The following is a 21,222-nucleotide window of genomic DNA, read 5'->3' on the forward strand; positions in this document are numbered from 1 at the left end:
CCATTGTTTCAGTCTCTCTGCCTGCAGACTCAGGAGGACATTCCTGCATTGGTTCACATGAGACAGGTTTTCTTCAGTAGGGCTAGCAATGTTTTTTTTTAAATGAAAGTTTTAAATTCTGACTAAACTGATGGGATCACAGGAGATGTGATTGTATGGTTACTGCAACTCTAACTCCTGCTCAAGCCAGCTCTGACTCCGGATTTTAGAAATATTTTAATGGGAACAGGGTTTATTTTTTTAAATTGTAACTGTATTTATATTTATTTCCCTTAAGGAGACCAGAGGCATTTGGATACTAAATCAACATAATTATTCTTGAATTTTTAAAATGATTTGATTGTAATCTAAAAAGAGATGCTGTAGCTCAAACTGAAGTTATGCATTTGATGTAGCAATTATTGGATGAGGTTCTTGGGCCTGTGTTATGCAGGAGGTCAGGCTCGATGATCTAGCTTTAAAGTCTATGAGATTGTCACCATGATAAAGGAACTTCCCTCACATGGGTTAGGAATTCCTGACTAATTATGGTTTGAACAATTTGTTATGAAGAAATTTAAGACCTTTGAGGTTAGTTTCAGGTGCTCTTACATCATAAGATAACATAACCTTTCCGGATTGGCCTCTTTCCACTAGCTCTGGCATTTACTCCTCCTCCCCTTTCACATGAAATAAAGGCAGAACCCAAGGCTCATTTAGAGGCCACTGCGTCATATGAGTAGCAGACAAAGTCGTGAAACTCTCTCATTTTTCCTAGGGCGCTAACCTAATCCAGGGCAGAGAAGAGAAAAACAAAGTTAGACTGGTCAGCGAGAGGAGTACAGAGCGAGGATGAGCTTCCTTCCACATTTCTCCATTGAGACCTGGGCTCTTCTGATCACCCTCCTCGCTCTCCTGATACTGTAAGTAAAGTTCTATTGAACTAAAGCTTCTCTTCTTGTGCTGTTTCCTCCAAGATCTTGAGAATTGTCAATGCCTTAATTCCAATGGTCTCCTGAAATGCAACCTGCATGTCAGTCCTGTAGGACAGGGGTTCTCAACCTGCTTCTTTCTGAGGCCCCCCCGGACATGTTATAAAAACCCCACGGCCAAGCTGTGCCACAACAACTTTTTTCTGCATATAAAAGCCAGAGCCGGTGGTAGGGGGTAGCAAGCAAGGCTATTGCCCAGGGTCCACGCCACAGGGGGCCCCGCAAAGCTAAGTTGCTCAGGCTTTGACTTCAGCCTCAGGTGGCACGGTCCAGGGCCCCAGGCTTCAGCCCTGCATGGTGGGGCTTTGGCTTCCTGCCCTGGGCCCCAGCAAGTCCAACACTGGCCCTGCTTGGCAGACCCCCTGAAACCAGTTTGCAGCCTCCCAGAGGGTGCCGGACTCCTGGCTGAGAACCACTGCTGTAGGATCTGTAGCCTCTGAACTCAAAGGGCTCTCTGGCTAGCAAACCTTTTCGAAAGACATATTGGCAAAGGGATGGTCCAGCCATAATCCAATCTAGGGAGATCTGCAAACAGTATTTTTGTGAATTGCTATGAGTTTGAGCCTCAAGGACTTCCTCTAGGATTTACTGTGGCAGAATTTGGGCTAGATAGTAGGGGGACTATTGCTGAGTCTGTAACTGCTTTGGGATCCATGGAATGAATTATAAATATTGATAAACATCTTGTACAATTTCCAGTGTCAGTATGATGCACAATAAAATACAGTATCAGCAAGAAGTCAACCTTTCAATATACTTACCCTTTTTAACCTGCCCCCGCCCCCCTCCCCATTTTGTTCTGGTCTAAATAAAGCCTCTGCTAAGGTTTCCTTGGTAAACATTAGAGCTATAACATTCACCCAGTGATAAAGTTCTTCCATGGGAAGTTGGTAACCTCCATCCAGAAACAAATATTTTGAAAAGCTCTTTCAACACAGCCCAAGACAAGCTTCAAAATGCTACAGCCCAGATCTTTATAGAGAAGCAGAGAGCCCTGAGGTAGGAGTAATAACTTTACAATACCAAAAAAAGGGTGCTTCAGAGGAGAGAAATCTGCAAAGCTGTCAACAAAATCCAAACAGAAACCCATCAGACTAGGCTCCTCGACACACCACTGCAGTAACATTGGGCTAAGCACAAGGAGAACAACACATGAAATTAAAGTGCAGCCTTATAAAAGCTCCGCTCAGGACATAATGTCTGGCTCGGCTTTGGTTTGTCCGTAATAAACATATGTAAGGTTTTTTTTCCCCTATGTTTCTCTCTCCCTTTATTGGCTCCTCTCCCTGTGCTGGCAATGAGCCTAGAGAGGCTTTTGCATTTTGCTAATGGCTTGAAGGACCCATTCTGTTGGAACAATTATTCCTTTATGAGATGATTGCTTTTACCTCAGGGCTCACTCGTTGATGGTCCATTACAGCAGTGAAGCTTATCACTTGCTGTGTTTATTAAACAGATTTACAAAATACTAATTTTTGGACCAAATTTTCCACAGCTTCGTTCCTGTTATTGTGCAACAGCTCCACTGCCCCTGGATTGCTTTGAGATCCAACAGCCTATTGTCACTGTTATGTGACCTTCAGATTCTTATTATTTTACAGATATGGGATCTGGCCACATGGTTTATTTAAGAAACTGGGTATTCCTGGGCCAACACCCCTGCCTTTCTTTGGGACCAGCTTGGAGTATCGCAAAGTAAGTGACTGAGGGCTCCAGAAACACACGTCCCTCATATTACAGTACCAAAACATTTCCACTGCACTGATGGATGTATCCTGTACAAGCTTCTCTGCTGGCATGTGAAGACCCAAGACAGCACAGAGTCTCTGTAATGTAGACCATGACACCTATTCTGTACAGCTCAAGTGAAGGACCCAGCGAGACCTTGGTGCTAACTCAAAAAAGACAAACACAGATGTAGCTGGTTTGCAGACTCACCATTTACATTTACACCATTTTTTTGGTACACTGTTTACTTACAGTCTCCTCAAGTTCAGGTTTGACAGACGGGCACACATATCCAATGATGGTCTTAGGAGGGTCTTTTTGCTCACAAGGTCATTGGGAATCACACAGGCCTCAGGAACAGCATATTCGGGAATCTTCTCCGCCCAGCTGCCAGCTCTAGCCTCAATTTCCCATCTCAGCAGGCTTCCTGCTTCATCCTTATATGGCACAGGGAAAGGAGGAGTATATGGCTCCTTCTTAAAAGGGCAGCATGCTGTCCCTTGTGACCATTACACTGTAGCTGCATAACTAGAAAATTTTTATTTGTTTACTTTATTTTGTTTATTTGTTTATTTATTAACCACTAAACTACTTGGGCAGCTCTTGGATTGTCTGAATGCCCCTAACCAAACACGGTAGAATATTCCCTTCCTCCAAGCCATCCCAGGAATGACAGGTAGACCCACCAAGCAACAAACAGACCCATCAAGCCAACCCAGCTATGTTTGTAGTTTAAAAAAGAAATCACAGTACCGAACATCAGGCTGAACTATGCGCACAGGTACATGTATGATTTAACCATCAAAGTCAATGTGCCTGTCTATCTGAGGGCAGCCTTTGCTCATAGTGTAGATCCTCAAGAGTCCCTAGGCAGTTTCTGCCATGTAGCTGATGAAATTTCTGCCTGAGTACTCTTCCTCCACTTCTAATTCCATTTTAACATTTCTTCTGCAGGGTGTAGTGGACTTTGACAAAAACTGCTTTCAGAAATATGGGAAAATCTGGGGGTAAGTATTTTACTAGACAGTATTCATCAGCTCAGGGTCTTTAAAGTTCATCCAAAATCTAAATCAGATTGTGAAAAAAAATCCACCAGAAGAGGGGAGCTTAACATCATGTTATATAGAGCTTAACCTGGCCTGTAAGATGAAAGGTGTTGAAATTTCGATCCAGGTGACTAGGTCCTGCTTTCAGTCATGTCAATAACAAAATTCCCACTGCCTTTAATAGGAACAGAATCCAGCAGGGTTTATAACTCAGGTGTCCTATTCTCCTTGTTTAAAACCTGTGACAGAAGGTATATATACCCCAGATACTCCTTTGAGAAACAGCCATAATGCTGTAGCTGATGGGTATTTCTATAGCACCTAAGATAGAGTGATAGATCTGCCTTGTCACATCTGTCCTGACCTGATGAAGTGCAATACATCTGCATTACCACCAGTCTTTTTCTGCATTGGATGTTTGCTTCACTTTTTGTCACTATGATTATAACTCCGGCTCTAAACCTGGAACACACCTTGCTGTTTTCAGTTATGGATATATCTATTCACTGTAACATCTCTGAAAGAGTTTCAGAGTCTAGGGAAAATACCTTTAAATGCCCCACCCCTCCCCAATTTTCTTTCCTTTTCCCCACAAACTCTCCTACCCATTAATTGTTATTATTAATTATTATTATTATGTATTATTGTAGCACATAGGATCCCCAGTCATGGCCCAGGACCCTATTGTCGTAGGAGCTGTACAAACACAGAACAAAAAGACAGTCTTTGCCACAGAGTTTATAATCCAAGAATAAGACAAAAGACAACAGGACAAGGAAACAACGAGACAATACCAGTCAGCATGATAGGCAGTGGGTCTTCCACTCTGTCGCTCCTGTTTCTCTGCACTCCCTCATCTTCCCTCCTGTTCCCTACAGCCTCCTCTGCCCTAGTCTCCTTCTGCAACCCGCATTACTCTTCTCCCTACAGCAGTCCACATATCCTTGCACCAGCCATCTTCCTGCCTTCTCTCCTTACCATCGTCTCCTTACAATTTCCAGTACAGAGCCCAAGGATACCCATGTTTCCTGAGGGTGGCCCATTGGAAACAATGTGAGAGAGCAAACATCTTTACTAGAGGTGGCCTTGCTTCTACGCGCAAAGTAGAGATATGGAAGCCATCTTCACGAAGGGCACCCTCAGCCTTCAAACACTTTGAAAGTAATGGGAAATGGTGGGCATTCTGAAGAAGGGCAAAAGTCATGAGTTTGATGCCAGAAATTGGTACACCATCAGAAATTTAACACAAACGCCTAAAATTGGAAGAGTTAACAACTGATGATTCACAGCACCTTAAACTGCCATGGATTGCAGTGGGCGTTGGAGGTGCTCAGTCTCCTGTACGCCTGGATCTTTTCTTTAAGATTTGCAAAGAAACTTGAAGAAATCTCATAATTTTCACACTGTGTTATGAGTCAAGGTAACATCCTGCTGTACATTCGTTTTTTGTAAAAAACTTTCTATTTCTACATTGTAGAAATGCTCCCTAATGACACAGGTCAAGGTGCTTGTGCCACAGAAAAACATGTGTCTTTTATCTGGTTTTGGAAAGATGTTTTCAGTACAAATCTAATTCTGGAAAAAGTCTATTCTAGCTCCAGTGGGAATGAAGGGATTGATTTATGAAGAGAGATTAAGGAACTGAGTATGTACTGCTTGGCAAAATGAGGACTTGTAGGGAATGGTCTACATGTATTTGAAGGATGTAAACATCAAGGAGATAGTGGAGGTGTTGAGAGGATTAGAAAAAGGCATAACTAGGAGGAATGGGATGAAATTAAATGAGCATCATCAATTTAAAAACCACATTTCTGTCTGCAAATCCTTGACCTATTGTTACCAGTAGCACCCTGATGACTATAAATGAAAGAGATTACATAAAAATATTTCTATTTTTCATATCCAGTCATGGACTTTACTATAAAAAGCTCATGAAGACTAGATCTTGTGGCCATCATAGAAAACTTGATGAAGGAGCTTCCATATAATTCCTTATTCTCCATTAACATTGGTGGGTTTTGCAATGTGTTATTTTTTCCCTAGGTTTTATGAAGGCAGACAGCCTGTGCTGGCCATCCTGGATTCTACACTCATTAAAACTGTGCTGGTGAAAGAGTGCTACACCACCTTTACCAACCGACGGGTAGGTTTCCAATCTTTAACCTTCTTCATTAAGACATAAAAAAGTCTTAAATGAAAACAATCTCAATTACTGTTAGAAACACACAGTATTGGAAAGCTTTAGGGTCTCTTAGTATAGGAGAATGAATGTACATCCAGAATTAAGCTCATTTCCCACTGCATGTCACTCCACTCAAGAAGGAGGGAGAAAAAGCTCAGTTGGAATAGGGTACTTTGGTTCTCAAAGAAACCTATTTGATTGCACTTGAAAAGCGGCTGAACCTCTTAGGAATACAAAAGTTGGGAATACAAAAAAATACTCAGGACAAACTCTGCTGAGTTGAAACAATCAATGAGAGCTAGATATGATCCTTTCTGTGCTTTGCCTTTCCCCCCCAGAGATTTGGTCCAACAGGATTGCTAGAGTCGGCTGTCTCCATCGCTGAGGATGAGCAGTGGAAGAGGATTCGCACTGTGCTCTCTCCAACCTTCACCAGTGGGAAGCTAAAGGAGGTAAAACGCAGAAGAGCAGTCACAAACTAAACCACTGGGTCAGTGCAGACAGCACTGAAGCAAAGATAGTCACAATGGTCTGGTCTCTTCTGTCAGAATCAGATTACTAAATCAGCTTGTTTTCTTTGCGCCTCCTCATGTAAAAAGGAAAAGGATTAAAATGAAAATGCCAGAAAGCCAAAAGACATGATGCTTGTGAATGTTTATGATTCTCCCCTAGGCTATTAGGAACCATGTTTTAAACAAGAGGAAAAGTTACTATACTAATTATCTATAAATAGGACATTTTTATTTGTGTACTCTGATTCATATTTCAGATGTTTCCCATCATGATGCATTATGGGAAGGTTTTGGTGAGAAATGTTCAGAAGCAAGTGGAAAAGGATGAACCCATAGCTGTTAAAGAGTGAGTAATTCTGTCCTGCAAGGCTGGGACTTGTCAGACAACAGCTGTTGATACGGTGTGATTGTGAGCTCTTCGGGGCAGGGATTGTGTCTGTCTGGGGCGCAGCTAATATATTGTACTAATGGCATGCAAATAGTAAATAAAACTAATGGTAATAAATTCATTGTCACCATACATGCAGCATCGGGGACAGAACTTAGCATACTTAGTTCCAAAACCACAGATTTTACTACTGGAGTAAACAGAGACTACACTGTCTTAGTGTTAGGGCTTCAAGGGCCACAGCCATTAGCTGACAAGATAATCACAGCACTTGAGCAGGTCTGACTCCCCCAGAATATCTACACATGAGCTAATAACTGTGTCATACCCCGAGGAAGATTACGAGATTCTAGGCTATGCTAGTTCTGAATGAGGCTTTATGGAAATTTGCCTGTTTCCTCACAGATGCAATACTGGTATTGCATATCTTTCTTTGTTTTCAGAAGGAAAGAGAATTCCTCCTGAGGGTTTTGTTTTCTTTAAGGAGGTGTCATATGGGAAGCAAGTGAAAGGTTACAATCACCTATTTCAAATGTTAAGTCCACAATCAGTATTTTATTTTCCATCTTTTCTTAGTGTGTTTGGTGCCTACAGCATGGATGTTACCACAAGCACTTCATTTGGCGTGAATATTGACTCAATGAACAATCCCCAAGACCCATTTGTGAAGGAGGTTAAGAAACTAGTGAAGTTTGATGTCTTTTCCCCACTCTTTATTTTGATATGTAAGTTGACTCCTGCTCATTGAAAACTCCATCCAAGTTTGTGATCCTGATGTTCAGTAAGGATGAGTGGAGCAACAACAGTACATACTGCTCCATTCTATACCTTAGCCTATGTCTAGGGAAACTAAGTTACTTAGTTCTGCCATAAGAACAGTAGTCTGGACTAGATGACCTCTCAAGTTCCCTTCCAGTCCTATGAGTCTATGATTACACTAGGATGATCTAATCTGTATCAAATTATAATCATGCTATGCCTAATGGCTATGGTAATCTCTAGAAGAGAAGATTTTCTATAGTCAGTGGAGTTGTGTTGACACGAAGACCACCAACATTTGGCCATTTTATTGTATAGCAGGTAGGAAGGGTCACATCCGATGAAGTGAGCTGTAGCTCACGAAAGCTTATGCTCAAATAAATTAGTTAGTCTCTAAGGTGCCACAAGTCCTCCTTTTCTTTTTGCGAATACAGACTAACACGTCTGCTACTCTGAAACAGTGTAGTGGAGATTTGGAACTGGTTTCTAGCATATGAGACGGTAAAGGATTTGAGAACTTTCAAGACAGTCTGAAACAAACTTCAAACGCTTTCAGAATATTGTTATGAGCTGGGTGAAACCTTGTTATGGGTTGAGGTAAAGCCTCATTCAAGCTGAAGTGTGAGTGTGTCCTCCGTTTAAGATAATTGTAAGAGACACTTAAGGGGCCACACCTAAAACAAAGCCTAATACAGTCTGCCCAGAAATTAGCACTGCATGGGGCAATGTGTTCAACTGGGTCTTGTGACCAGCAGGTGTGGGAGTACACACAGATACTGAGGTCACAGTCAAGAACAGAGAGAGGAAGAGGCAAAGAGCCAAGAAAAAGCCAAGCAGGAGCCTGTAAGCACAAATTTGGTCCTGGAAAAAGATAGACTGTTCTTTTGAGTTTGATGTTGGCTACAGAGGTTGGGGGGCTGTTAGCAAAGAAACTGCTCCTTTTGTTCTTGGTTCCTTCTGTATTCAGAGAGATAGGACTTTGTACAGTTTTTGTAAATAAACAAAACTGCTTCAAAGAAATGCCTGATTACCACCAGTTTCTACTTCCAGCCCCAAAGCTTGACTAGCTGCTCAGGACAAAAAGGGCAACAATATTTTCATCTTGAGTATGCCAGGCTTTGTTATTAGTTTGGTTTTTCCAAAGATTTCTTGGGGTGGGAAGCTATTTCTGTGGAATATTGCTAGTGCTAGCTGGAGGAATGTCCTGCACTCAGAGAGCATAATCGACCCCAGTTTTCAATGGTAAAAAAACACCAGACACACATGGCTTGAGAGCAGGGCCGGATTAATACAGGGGCTTTAGGGACTGCAGCCCAGGGCCCTGGGCTAAGAGGGGCCCTGGCGCAGCAGGGCTCAGCAGGCTACCTGCATGCTGTGGCCTCACACCACTCCTGGAAGTGGCTGGCTGCTGGCACGTCTCTGCGGCCCCTGGCTCCGCAGGCTGACCCTGCCCCCAGCACCGTCCCTGCAGCTCCCATTGGTCGGGAAGCTCACACCCCCTCCTGCACCCCAACCCTGTACCCCAGGTCAGAATCCCCTCCTGCACCAAACTCCCTCCCAGAAGGAAACTAATATAACAGCTGTTCTAAGGTAAGAAGCAGGCTACTTTGAATTAATTTAACTATATTCTACATGTTTTAAGACTGAAATGTAACCACAGAACAGCTTTATGTTAATTAAAAGGCAAGTTTAGGATAACGTTAATAGCCTCAATGCCATAATTGTGATCATTTTGTTTTAAATTAGGAAAAAGACTTGTATACAGGGGCCCCATAAAAATGGAATAGCCCCGGGCCCACAGGAGAGTTAATCCGGTCCTTCCTGAGGGACTGGAATGCTCTTGGGGCAGGTATTCATACACAGGGCTAACTTGTAGCAGTGAGGCAGCAACTTTAGTAAGGGGTAGTGTGAAGCTGCATTGCCCCAGGCAGAGCTCAGGAAGGAACTGATTATCCCTCTCAACTCCCTGTTGCCTTTGGGTAGTACACACACTATACCGTGTCAGCACATCTGCCTATGTAAATGGGAGCGGTGCCCATTTGCTCCAGGGGTGAACTGGGCACTAGACTGCTACTGTCTGGAGCTGGATTTGAATCACTGAACTGTAGAATGTACTTGCTCAGTGCCTGGTTCAGCTAAGAATGTCATTTGGATCTGAACAGCCAACCAGTAAAATCTGGATTTTGAACCATTCAGAAAAGAGTCTAAATATTGTCAAATTGATTGTTCTGATCATATTTTTCCGTTAATATCTTAAGGAAATGGATTTTTTTGCCCAGGTTGCCTCACTCTCACAATGAATTTCTCTCTGCTCTAGCTGTATTTCCATTCCTTACTCCTCTTCTTAATATGCTGAATGTGAACATTTTCCCAAGTGATGCCCTGGAATTCTTTGCACGGTCAGTCACCAAAATAAAGGAAAAGCGCAAGAGAGACACCCCCACGGTAAGGAAGACTTTTTCAATGATGGAACCAAAGAATATTATCCATTCAGTTACCCACGTGAAAAATTCTTCACGTGACACCATTGAAAATGCAACTAAAGTCAAATAATGGCCAGAAGCCAGCATTACAACACATCCAGAATTTTGCTGGAACTAAAGTCCCAGCGGAGTCACAGAACAGAATGAATGCAGCAGTGACCTCGGGCTACATCAGGGTAAAAGCAACTGCAATTTAGGCTTGCAATGCTTTTGATTTGACAGCAAACTGGCAGAAGATGTGATCACCCGTGGAGTGGACTAGGGATGCTGGAGCAGAGAGAGGGAGAGATACTGCTGAGTAAGCAGTAGATACAGTGCAGGACGACAAATACTCAATATTCAGCAACATGGTCCCCATACAAGACGTGGTCTTCACACCAAAGATAAGAGGACAGAGTCACTCTTATTACCCTGCAGGACTTCCTCAATCCAGTCCCAGGGAGAATATTAAACCCTATGGTAGAGGTGGTACTTCTGAAATACACTTACTGAGATTATTTCCCCCCCGAAATTGTAAAGCCATATAAGGGTGCCAAGCAATCCGGACTAAAGAGGTTTAGCGTTGTGGTTCCATGCTGTGCTCACTGCTTCTTGTGAGAATGAGAGTCCAAGTCTGCCGTCTTTGCCATCAGTTGTCTTCTGAATGTTACTTCTCTTCCTAGGATCGAGTGGATTTCCTGCAGCTGATGATTGACTCCCAGAATTTAAACACCAGTCACGAGAGCAATGGGTTGGATCACCCAAATAAAGGTAAAACCATGAAATTATTTATAATCATGAGTGCCTTTGGAGGCTCCTGGACTGAGGGGAATTGGATTGTTCATCCTGTGCAGTTGGGGAGAAGATTTATACTCATTCATGTGCACATTTGCACAACAGTGTTGTATAAAATAGGAAACATGTCTCCTTTCCTGCAGTAAAAAAAAAAAAGGCGCATTCCATGGCATCTTCTACAGCATATTAATTAGGGTTGGTCAATAAAAGATATTGGGGTGGTATGTACCAATATACCCAGGGACAAACTGTCCATCCTCCCTCCCCCAAATATTTGTCAGCATTGTATTTATCACTATGAACAAATATTCTCAGTTCTTTTCCGGGGTGGATGGAGGCAGGTGATGTGAGAGAATTTCTCCCCTTTTTTCTTTTCTCACACCTTCCTCAAAAAGCCTCACATCTGACACCCCTTCTCTGCCTAAAGGGGAGAAGACACAGCTGGCTCTGGAGCCCAGCAATTGACCATTCATTAGCTAGCAGGCTCATTTCAGAGGGACACAGGGACTGCATTTACTTTCCCTGTAGAAGTCAAGTCTCGGGGTGAGGGATGAGCTTGAGATCCAAACACAGACATTCTCATTTTAACCCCTTCAGTAGCCTTTTCCTGCACTACAGGATGTGATGATTACACCAACTCCAGACCAAGGTCTCTGCCTCACGCTCCAGGTTTCAGGGCTGTAGTGAGCTCAGTGACCTTACACCAGACTCACGGCCGAACAAGTTCATCAGGCCACAGGATGATGCATACATCCATAATTTACAATTAGTAATTTCTTTAGGCCCTGCTGCTTTAATCAGGAGAAACTTTCATGGGGATTGTGGCAGGATTATACATGTTACATGATTTTTTTTATTAAAGTAAACTATAATTATAATACCTGCAGAAGAACTACAGCAAACTTGACTTACTTGTTTTGATTGGTGTTTTCTGAATAAGTCAACTCTCAATACCAGGGACTCAAATCAATTATTAGCATCTAATTCACCTACCTCAACCCTGTGCTCCTGCACATGGGACAATAAAAGAAACCTTCCTCATCTGTGTGTATGTATATAAAATACAATATATACTGTTCCCCAAACAGCACAGTTTACATACTGTGAATTTGGACTTCACCTTTTCTGCCCGTTTATAATCTCTTCACAGTCCTGACTGATGCTGAGATTCTGGCACAAGCAATTATCTTTATTTTTGCTGGCTATGAGACCACCAGCTCCACTCTTGGCTACTTGGCTTACAGTCTAGCTACTCACCCCGATGTACAGCAGAAGCTGCAGGAGGAGATAGACTCTGTTCTTCCCAACCAGGTAAGAGTATTGGATGCTCAGTGATATGTAGCATCTCTTTATGGGAAATCCCTCTCCTCTAGTTCAAAGTCAGCAACACTGTTCTTTAAAGAAATTAAATGGTTGTATTAAAAAATATTCTAAGTGTTGATTCACCAACCCTTTGGGAGCTCAGAAGGACAGTGAGAAGACAATAAAAGAAATCTTCACCAACCCACATATAAGTCTTCTCTGTATCTGTTTGTCTTTATGTCTACCCCTTCCACCAACTTCAGTCATTTATCTCTCCTCAAAATCCCACCATTCAACAATGCATATTAAAAGGGACAATTTACATCTGTTTTCTTAATTCTGCTATTCAACAATAAGGTATTTATGGGGCAGAGGCAAAGGAGGAGGGAAGGGGCGAATGTAAGAAGAGAAAGCATCTGCACAATATTGAGGGGGGATTGGCTGAGAGACATGGAGCAGTGACAGGGCAATATGGTAACATCGCATTTTCATGGGTACCAACTTGTTTTTATAACCTCTTACACTGGGCTCCTGTACCCACCTCTCTCCACTGAAGCCACTTTTCACCAATATTTTGGCCACAGCAAGGGGCTCAGAACTGCCAATTTTAACTACAAGCTTTGTTTTCAAACAGCTTTTGTGTTTAGGTGGGGTCCCTTTCTATCTAAGCTTTCAGCATAAGGAAAATGGGCACAGATTCCTGTTAACTTACACTGAGGAAAGGAAAATGAAGGTGAACTCCCAGCTTTACCCCCAATATACCTAGGACATGTACTTTGACAAGAGATAAATTGGGGAGGACAGGATGGTTTTAACACTGATCAGATTAAAACAAGATGTGTAAACTCCCACATGCCTGATCAACATTTTTGCTTTCCACTAAAGGCGCCTCTCACGTATGATGCCCTGATGCAGATGGAGTATGTTGACATGACACTGAGTGAAACCCTCAGGCTCTTTCCTATCGGAGGGCGAATTGAAAGGGTCTGCAAGAAAGATGTAGAGATAAATGGAGTGACCATTCGCAAGGGCACTGTCGTTATGATCCCATCCTTCCTTATGCATCATATCCCAGAATACTGGCCAGAACCAGAGGAGTTCAGACCTGAAAGGTACAGAACCTATATTGATAGGGAAGTAGTAATATACAGTACTGACATCTTTAAATTCATTCTTAAATATCAGTCTCTTGCAAAGAAATTCCTTGTCATGGTTAACCTTCATTACTGTTCATAACAAGGCAGGCAGAGAGTCTTCAGAGAATATCAGAATACCTGCTCCTGCTTCCACCGAAGCCAATTGCAAAATCCCCATTAACTTCAACAGGAGCAAGATTATATGCCCAATATGAGCAACTGTACCTGAGTTCTGTTGGTCTTTCATTTATGAACTCAATGCTCATGTTTCCAAGGTGCCACTCCTCTTTATAACAGTCACATATAGAAGATATAGAGAAACATTTTGCCTGATCCAGCTGACTGATGTCTATGGCCCTGCACTTACACTTTACAGTAGCCTGACCAATGACAGACCATGCCATGATGAGGCGGTACTGTTGCAATGCAACATCATTAACAGCTGAAAGGTGAATATAACTGGTAATCACAATCATTAATGGGACTTCATTACTCTGCAGAAGCTTTGCCTAGAACTCTCACTCAGATGTTTTACGGACTATCAACTGAACCTCCACAGAAAAACTCATTGTATCCTACAGAAGCTGATTGTCAGCTCGGTTTCTTTGTTTTTGCTGTTCACTCTCTTGTCCAGCCTGAGGTTGAAATTCATTTCTGACACCACTTGACACTTCTATGTACTTTGTCAAGTTTCGATGGCCAAACAGATGAAATCAAAAGTCTGCCCAAAAGTCAGAACTTCTTGTCCAAAAAAACACTGGCTTTTATAATTTCCGATTAAGAAGAATCCTCATTAGCTTCAGCAGCATTAGGCATTACATCTTCCATTAGCCAGTGAGAGGGTGTCATGATTGCACATATTTCAGTAGGTCTGACATTCCATCTGGTAGAGACCAGCGGTGTATACTCCTTATCAGTACATCAATTATACATCACACCCCTATAGCATTTTCCACCTGAGGATTTAAAAAAAACTTCACAAAAATTATTCAGTTAAATCTCACAACACCCACGTGAGGGTCAGAGTCCAAGACAGGCCAGAGGGCAAATCAAGAGACAGGCATCATTAGGCAGGCAGTGTCCCAGATAGGCCAGAGGGTAAACCAAGAGTCAGGCATCAAGAGACAAGCAAGGCCAAAAGCCGGAGTCTGAGATCTCTCACACACGGGGTCTGAAGCAAGACAGCCAGGCAGTTTGTACTGTTGCTCAGACAATTCCCGGTCATGGATGCCTGGCTTAAGTACCAATGCCAGGCAATCAGTGGATTGCAAGGAGCTGCCACTCAGGATCTGCTGGGCAGTACTTCCTGCTGGGCTCAGCCTTACGGGGCCTTCCGACAGGAGCCCAGCCTCCTGTGGAGGCATCAGGGGACCACAGTCCCAGGTTTTAGCCCTGCAAGTTCTTATAGCTAGCCCCTGGGCTTTCATGAAATGTTGCCAACTGTTCCCATTTGAAATAGCCTCTTCCCCACCCAAACTCATCCCAAGATTCATTCCTGCCTGCAACAGGGCAGTTCAGCCATTCTTCAGGACATCCTCTGTAGAGGCCAGGAAGGGCCCTGGTGCTGTGAAGCAACCCTTGACTTTGCTTTCATGAAGTTCCCATGAAGTCCTGGGGAGAAAGCATAGAACTTTGATCTTGAACTGAAATTCCTCCACATGGCAAGGGGCTTGGTTAACTGTTAGACCATTTGTGTGGCAAATACAAGTTATTTCTAAAACCAGATCATGTTTCTGCACCCCAAAACTGAGCACGTTCTCTCTCTAAAGAAAAAAGACCTTTCAGGTGAAGTCACCCCTGGGGTAGCTCTGCTGAAGTCAATGGAGTTACAGCAGGCAAGAATTTGTGTCTCAGTTTCTATATAAATGCTCAGGTGCTTGTATCTGGAACCAGGTTCAGTAAAGAGAACAAAGAGACCATGGATCCTTACATGTACTTGCCCTTTGGAGCTGGACCCAGGAACTGCATTGGAATGAGATTTGCTCTCCTCTCCATGAAAGTTGCTATCACCAGTCTGCTGCAGAATTTCACCTTCAGACCCTGCAAAGAAACCCAGGTGAGAAATCCAGATTTATACGCAGTTATTTGCAAAAACAGTTAATATAAAACTGCCTCAATTTATTTGGCTAGAACAGTGGGATATAGTGCAAGAGAAATATGCAACACAAGATGCAAAGCGTACAGGTATAATACACGGCAGACTATACACCATATTTAATGTGCATAATGTGAAGTAGTCTGAAATTTGCAATGGAATATTCTGAAAGGGGTAAGAAACTGTCTAGGAGAGAGAAATGAGAGGGAGAAGGATTAATCAGCTTTAGTAGAAACCTTCAATCAAGTACATTAGTTGACATCAGCATAGTGTTCCATACAGAAATGAAATGGCTTGACTCCTAACCAGTAACACATTATCAATGAGTCCTTGTTTTTGCTGTTCAAGTCCCTAGGCAGTTTAAGGTGAGGTTTCTGCAAATCATGGCTCATCCTTCATCTGTTTAGTAAAGTGGCTCCTTAGAAGTCCAAACCCCCCTTTTGCTTAGTTGCCTACGTAACATTTTCCGAAGAAAACAATGGCTTGAGTCAAAATATTGCCAGACTTCCAATGCAAAGTCATAACCCGCCTTGACAATTATGAAGGTCACAGGCTTTAAACATTTTTAGCAGGAAACAAGCTCTTGTTGAGATGAACACTACATATATGAAAGCCAAAGGCCTTCACAAACCATAACTAGGAGTACTGTAATGCAGACATACTGTGACACAGACATATTAGATAAAGGATTTTGTCAAGAATCTGTCATTCCCTGGAACTAGGAACCTTGCTATTCAGAAATGCACATTTATCTCCTTCCCTGAACATCATGGAGAAATATTTAGCTGTGAATCATGGAGACAAAGGGAGCAGGGGACTGTAAGAATGATCATAAATAACCAATCTCCACAAATAACATTTCAGCAGGTGCCCATATGATCATCCAAAAGAATTCCCTCTTGGACAATTTGTTGTAGGAAGGCAAGTGAATGTTTGTTATTGGTTCATTTAGTTTCATCAGGACTCAACTCACTTCCTTTCACTAGGACTACACAGAAAGACACCATTCTACCTAAAGGCAGTGAATATATGCTGATAGTTCCAATTTTACCTTCACCAAATCCTAGCCAAAATGTTAATGGAATTCTCCGACTTGCAAAATAAGCCATTTGGATTTGTGGTTTGGTCCAGGCCCGCCTCTACCCCAAAATCAGGCAAACCTTTTCAATATGAGTTACATTTATAGATTTTGGCTTAGTTTAAACCTACATGTCAACTAAACCAGTGGTAGAGGGAGGGCTGTGAACCCCAGGAAGTTTGCATGACCCACTGTGAAGTGAAATATCCATGTTTAGCACAAATCTTGTTGTAAACTTCAAACAGGGAAAACGAAAGATCCGTGACACAGATATACAAGGGTTTGTGTTCCTGAGAAGGCCAGAAACAGTCCTATTCCCAAGGACAAAATGCCTCTGTCCTATGTCCCCTTTTTATCTGTCTTTTATTCAGTGGGATCTAAATGATCTTCTCTAATTGCTGCAGATACCTCTCAAACTGCTTTCAAAAGGATTCATAACTCCAGCAGAACCTATCATTCTGAAGTTAGTCTCCAGAACCACAGAATCGAAGAAGTAAAATCCAGTGACGTTTTATAGCAGCTCTTTAGAGGCCAATAGCTGCTGTACCAACAGATGCTGTACACATTGTTCTGGGAAGCTGATGCAGACACAGAAGAGCTTAATTCAGAAGACAGTTGCTAAATATTCGCAGAAAAGCATGACCAGAGAGACAGAGAAAGTGGGTGAGGTAAGGAACCATTAGAATATGTGCTAATTACTTATGCTAAACTATCTGTTCAATCTTGTATTTAGCTGTGACACTCTTGAGCACCTTTCCCAGGCCTGGAGAGGAGCTCTGTGTAGCTGGAAAGCTTGTGTCTCTCTCACCAACAAAAGTTGGTCCAATAAAAGATATTACCTCACCCAGTTTGTCTCTCTACTATCCTGGGATCAACATGGCTACAACAACACTGCATGTAAAAAGCATGTTTGTCAGAAATGTAATCTGAGTCATTGGACAGTAATTATACAGTAAATGGCTTTTCTAATTCTGATTGTATAAAATGTATTTACAAAGTAAAGATTCCACTAAAGAGCAACAGCTCATTCACAAAGTTATCCTCTGCTACCTGGTCTATCCTATGAAATTTAATCAAGTCTGAACAGAGTTGTCAGCAATAGCGTTAGCTGAATGGGCTTGGAACACAATTTAGCAGTGAGCGTGGACGAGGGTAAACCATGTTCAGTATTGTGTTAGCTAATTAAACTCAACCACACCTAACCCTTGCTGACAGACATGACTGCTGGCAACTGTGCTGAGTCAGGTGCTGTTAAATTTCAGTGCAGGCCAGGTCTGGCTCTCTTTTAGCGGTATTCCTTCCCAAAAGGGAGAAAAGTACAGTCTCTTTCAAGATGCAGAAGAGACTTGTTTGATACCAACAGGAATCAGTTATTATTAATAATGATTATTGAATGGGAATATTGGTGATGAAAAATGGGTGCATGACAAGATTCTTTTTGAATAGTGCAAATAGTTCTTGTCTGGATACAGTTCAGCAAACAAACTGTTTGGCTGCAGTAAGGCTATATTCTGCTAACTAAACACTTGTGTAATGCATCTATTGTATAAAGTGGTAATTTACAGAGATGACAGAAATCAATAAAAATATGTTGAGCAGAGCTCATTTGTCTGTTTTATATTATGAATGAGTTCATCACTTGTCATTTGAAAGAAATATGTAGTCTTGACCGCTGAAATTATGAATATATAGCATCTTCTACTCAGTTCAATCTCTGGTAAATTTGATCATTTATCCTGCTCAAAATCTCCAAAACAAAAGCATTTGCTTTACATATAATACAGTTTCCACATATCTTGGTAGATAGGCTTGCTTTAGGCAAATATTTGATAATTTGAGCACTGGCTATAGGAAGTTCCCATTTAATCAACAGAGAAGACCAATTGTCTTATGGGTCTTCATTCAGACTATACACAAGATAAATTATATTGGAAATTTGTGTTTAAGACATTCTGAGCATTGGCATGCGTGTGCTAAACAATCTGCGATGAGAGTCCTCATTTTCTGGATGAGGAGATGAATTGTTTAGTTCAGTCAAAGCGATAGGAATGGACTCAATCTAATAAACTACTTCCACACTGTACTACTAATTTCATTTCCATCTTGTAATCCACTTGGTCAAATGAATGAAGTAAATATGATAAAAAGCCTTTTAGATAGATTTGATATGCAGTTTCCCACATGACCACCTCTTGTTTTGCTTGTTGTGGGATTGGGCACAAGAGTCGCCACAGTTGTCACAAATCGTATCACTACACTTGTACTTTGGGCAAGAAATGCTTCCTGTATTTCTGGCTAGAACCTCATGAAGATATTGTTCCTTAGCCAAGTCAAGCAGTTGTTGTTCCGTCAACATCCTTTTGGTTTCATGATGTTCTACAGATGAGCTCCCCCTGGGATACCTCACAAACTAAAGGAAAAAATAGTACATATTCTTGTATTTCCCACAGCACTTTTCAGATACAGTGTTTTCTTCAAGGTGCAAGACTGTGGTGCTTTGTCATGGACTGTACATTCACACTTCTGTCCTCGAATCTATACCTACGCACCAACCCCTGCACCCAAAATGGATTTCAGCTTGACTAGGTCTACGGGTATCCTCGCTTTGACACCTTCAGAAACAGTCACAGGAACCTGATGGAGTGTTAGTTTCTGTTAACATCAGTATTAACGAGCTGTGATCAATGATGCCCAGATACCACGGTAATGGATGCTCTAGAAATGTACCGACAGATTCCAGACGGTCATTACCATTGTTTGCCACAGGGAAACTATTACTATACAGTCGTTAAAAAATTATAATGCAGGAATGATTCTCTTTGCTTAAATGTGTGGGCCTGAACATGCCGTACCATTGTTAGTAGCTACCGTAAACAGACTCCATCATCCTTTTTATGACTTTGTATCTTGTATAAAGGACAATATATGGCTGTAGCTGTTTAATTGTACTATGAAAAAATTAACAAGACGACTTCAAACATTTCTCACACATGCACATGTTTCTTCTATCTAATTTCTTTACCCATTTTAATCAGCCCTTGGAGAGATTTTTCTTAAAATGAATGATGGAGCATGGTGAGGAGTTTATTCTGTCTCACTGTGCAATAGAATATCCTCAAAATCTGTTTAAGTTCTTTCTAACCCGGTAACAGTAGTTTTTCTTCTTCTAGGAACTTTTTCACATATTTTTCGTCTCTTCTCTCTTCCCACCCCAGTTGGTTATTTCATTACAGGGGATATCTTTTCTGGCTGGGTAAAGGCAGCTTACAAACAAATGCATGGAAATATTTTTATGAACACTGCTGGAGCATTGAGTGCCCTTGACCCATGTGGAGAGGCAATGCTTTGTGTCACTCAACAGTCACTTCTCTGCTTGATTAAGGACCATCATCTTTCTTGGCCAGAATGGCAGCACCAACAAGATGCCCCCAAATAGGAGCAAGAACCAAAGTAGGAGAAATTAAAGTGTTACTCAGGGTTCCATGAGCCACTGAAGACTTCCCAGGGGAAGATGAAAAGGAATGAAAAAGGACTTCATTGATAAGCAATTGTTGCTTGTGCCTTGGTACACACATTAGCTTGTACTAATTCTGGTCATGATCTACTTGATTTGAGGATACACAGAAGACTGACTGAAGTCCTAATAATCTGATCCATTTCATTATTCCAAATATATTTCTTACTTTTCAAGTTCTCTAGATTGTATATAGACAGTTGTAATCATTCTAATTCCTGTTATGAGAAGGAGCTTGCTGGGGCAGTACAGGATCTTTCTCATACCAGCATGACAGAAAGAAAGTAACATGAGTAGGGGGATTTACTGAGAAAAAGCAACTTGTGCACTCTGGAAAAAAGTTCTGAAATTGATTATTAAGCATTCTCAAACGGTGGTAGCAAAATCCTGCTTTATCCCCAAAATGTACATTCTCAAGTCCTTTCACATGTCAGCAAAGTGTTGACAGAGTGACAGTGAGGCATATTGGAGTGGAAGCAAAAAGAAGCACCGTGCCTTTTATTTTAACCACAGAGCCATGTGAATTCAGGGAAAAGCAAAGAAGAGAGAGACTGAGAGGACAACAGAGAGAATGAAAATGAGCTTCCTTCTATAGAAATCTGGATTCTTCTTATATTGCTATCTCTGCTGGCACTTCAAATATAATTTTCCTTATTGCTTCTGAAAATGTGCTTTGCTGATGTTTCACTTTTGTTCTTGATGCAAAAATTCCTGACAGACTTGTCCAGGGGTGGGGGTGGGAAGGAGATGCTGGACACTGCGCTTAGAGGGGTATAGACTTGATGATTTTTTCCATTGACATTTTCTACAGTCCCATCTACACCCACAGATTAATACATCTTCTTGTTTCTCCCCTGTGCGTCCTCTTTTGCTCTTCCCATTTTCTCTCCCACCACTTCCTCCCCCACCCCGCCGCAACCTCTGTCTCCTGCCTGATCTGGGTTTCCCCTTCTTTTTCCTTCCCAAACTCCAACATTGCTAGCAGTCCATTCCCCTTCCCCCACCCCCGGCCAATCGCTCCTATGTTGCCAGTTGCAGAGCACTGAACCAACTGCCAGTCAAATGAACACTCCTTTCACACAGCCTGAAACACATGAGCAGACCAGAGAGATGAGCGTGGATCAACTGGGCAGCGTTTTTTTAGCTCTTTGTGTAACGATTAATGACTGATTACATGGTGTGCACATTCTCCTGCACTATAAAATACCATTTACATTACCGACGTCCTAAAAGTAATAAAACCAGATTTAAAAC

At 42.0% G+C, this 21,222-nt stretch overlaps 1 protein-coding gene across 1 annotated transcript in view; it reads left to right on the forward strand.

Moving 5' to 3' along the window:
- Positions 1-707: 707 nt before the first annotated feature.
- LOC311526867 (uncharacterized protein) overlaps positions 708-21,222 on the forward strand; it is a 72,531-nt gene continuing 52,016 nt past the window's right edge. Inside the window, exons 1-13 of the mRNA XM_084640337.1 lie at positions 708-902; positions 2,573-2,666; positions 3,654-3,706; positions 5,789-5,888; positions 6,266-6,379; positions 6,697-6,785; positions 7,404-7,552; positions 9,904-10,031; positions 10,732-10,819; positions 11,994-12,154; positions 13,031-13,257; positions 15,175-15,337; positions 16,859-16,947. Coding sequence (XP_084496463.1) covers positions 832-902; positions 2,573-2,666; positions 3,654-3,706; positions 5,789-5,888; positions 6,266-6,379; positions 6,697-6,785; positions 7,404-7,552; positions 9,904-10,031; positions 10,732-10,819; positions 11,994-12,154; positions 13,031-13,257; positions 15,175-15,337; positions 16,859-16,947 — 1,526 coding nt within the window. The 5' untranslated portion in view covers positions 708-831. The remainder of the gene's footprint in view (positions 903-2,572; positions 2,667-3,653; positions 3,707-5,788; positions 5,889-6,265; positions 6,380-6,696; positions 6,786-7,403; positions 7,553-9,903; positions 10,032-10,731; positions 10,820-11,993; positions 12,155-13,030; positions 13,258-15,174; positions 15,338-16,858; positions 16,948-21,222) is intronic.

This window comes from Lepidochelys olivacea (genome assembly GCF_965140295.1).
Source record: "Lepidochelys olivacea isolate rLepOli2 genome assembly, chromosome: 10".
Classification (NCBI taxonomy): Eukaryota; Metazoa; Chordata; order Testudines; family Cheloniidae; genus Lepidochelys; species Lepidochelys olivacea.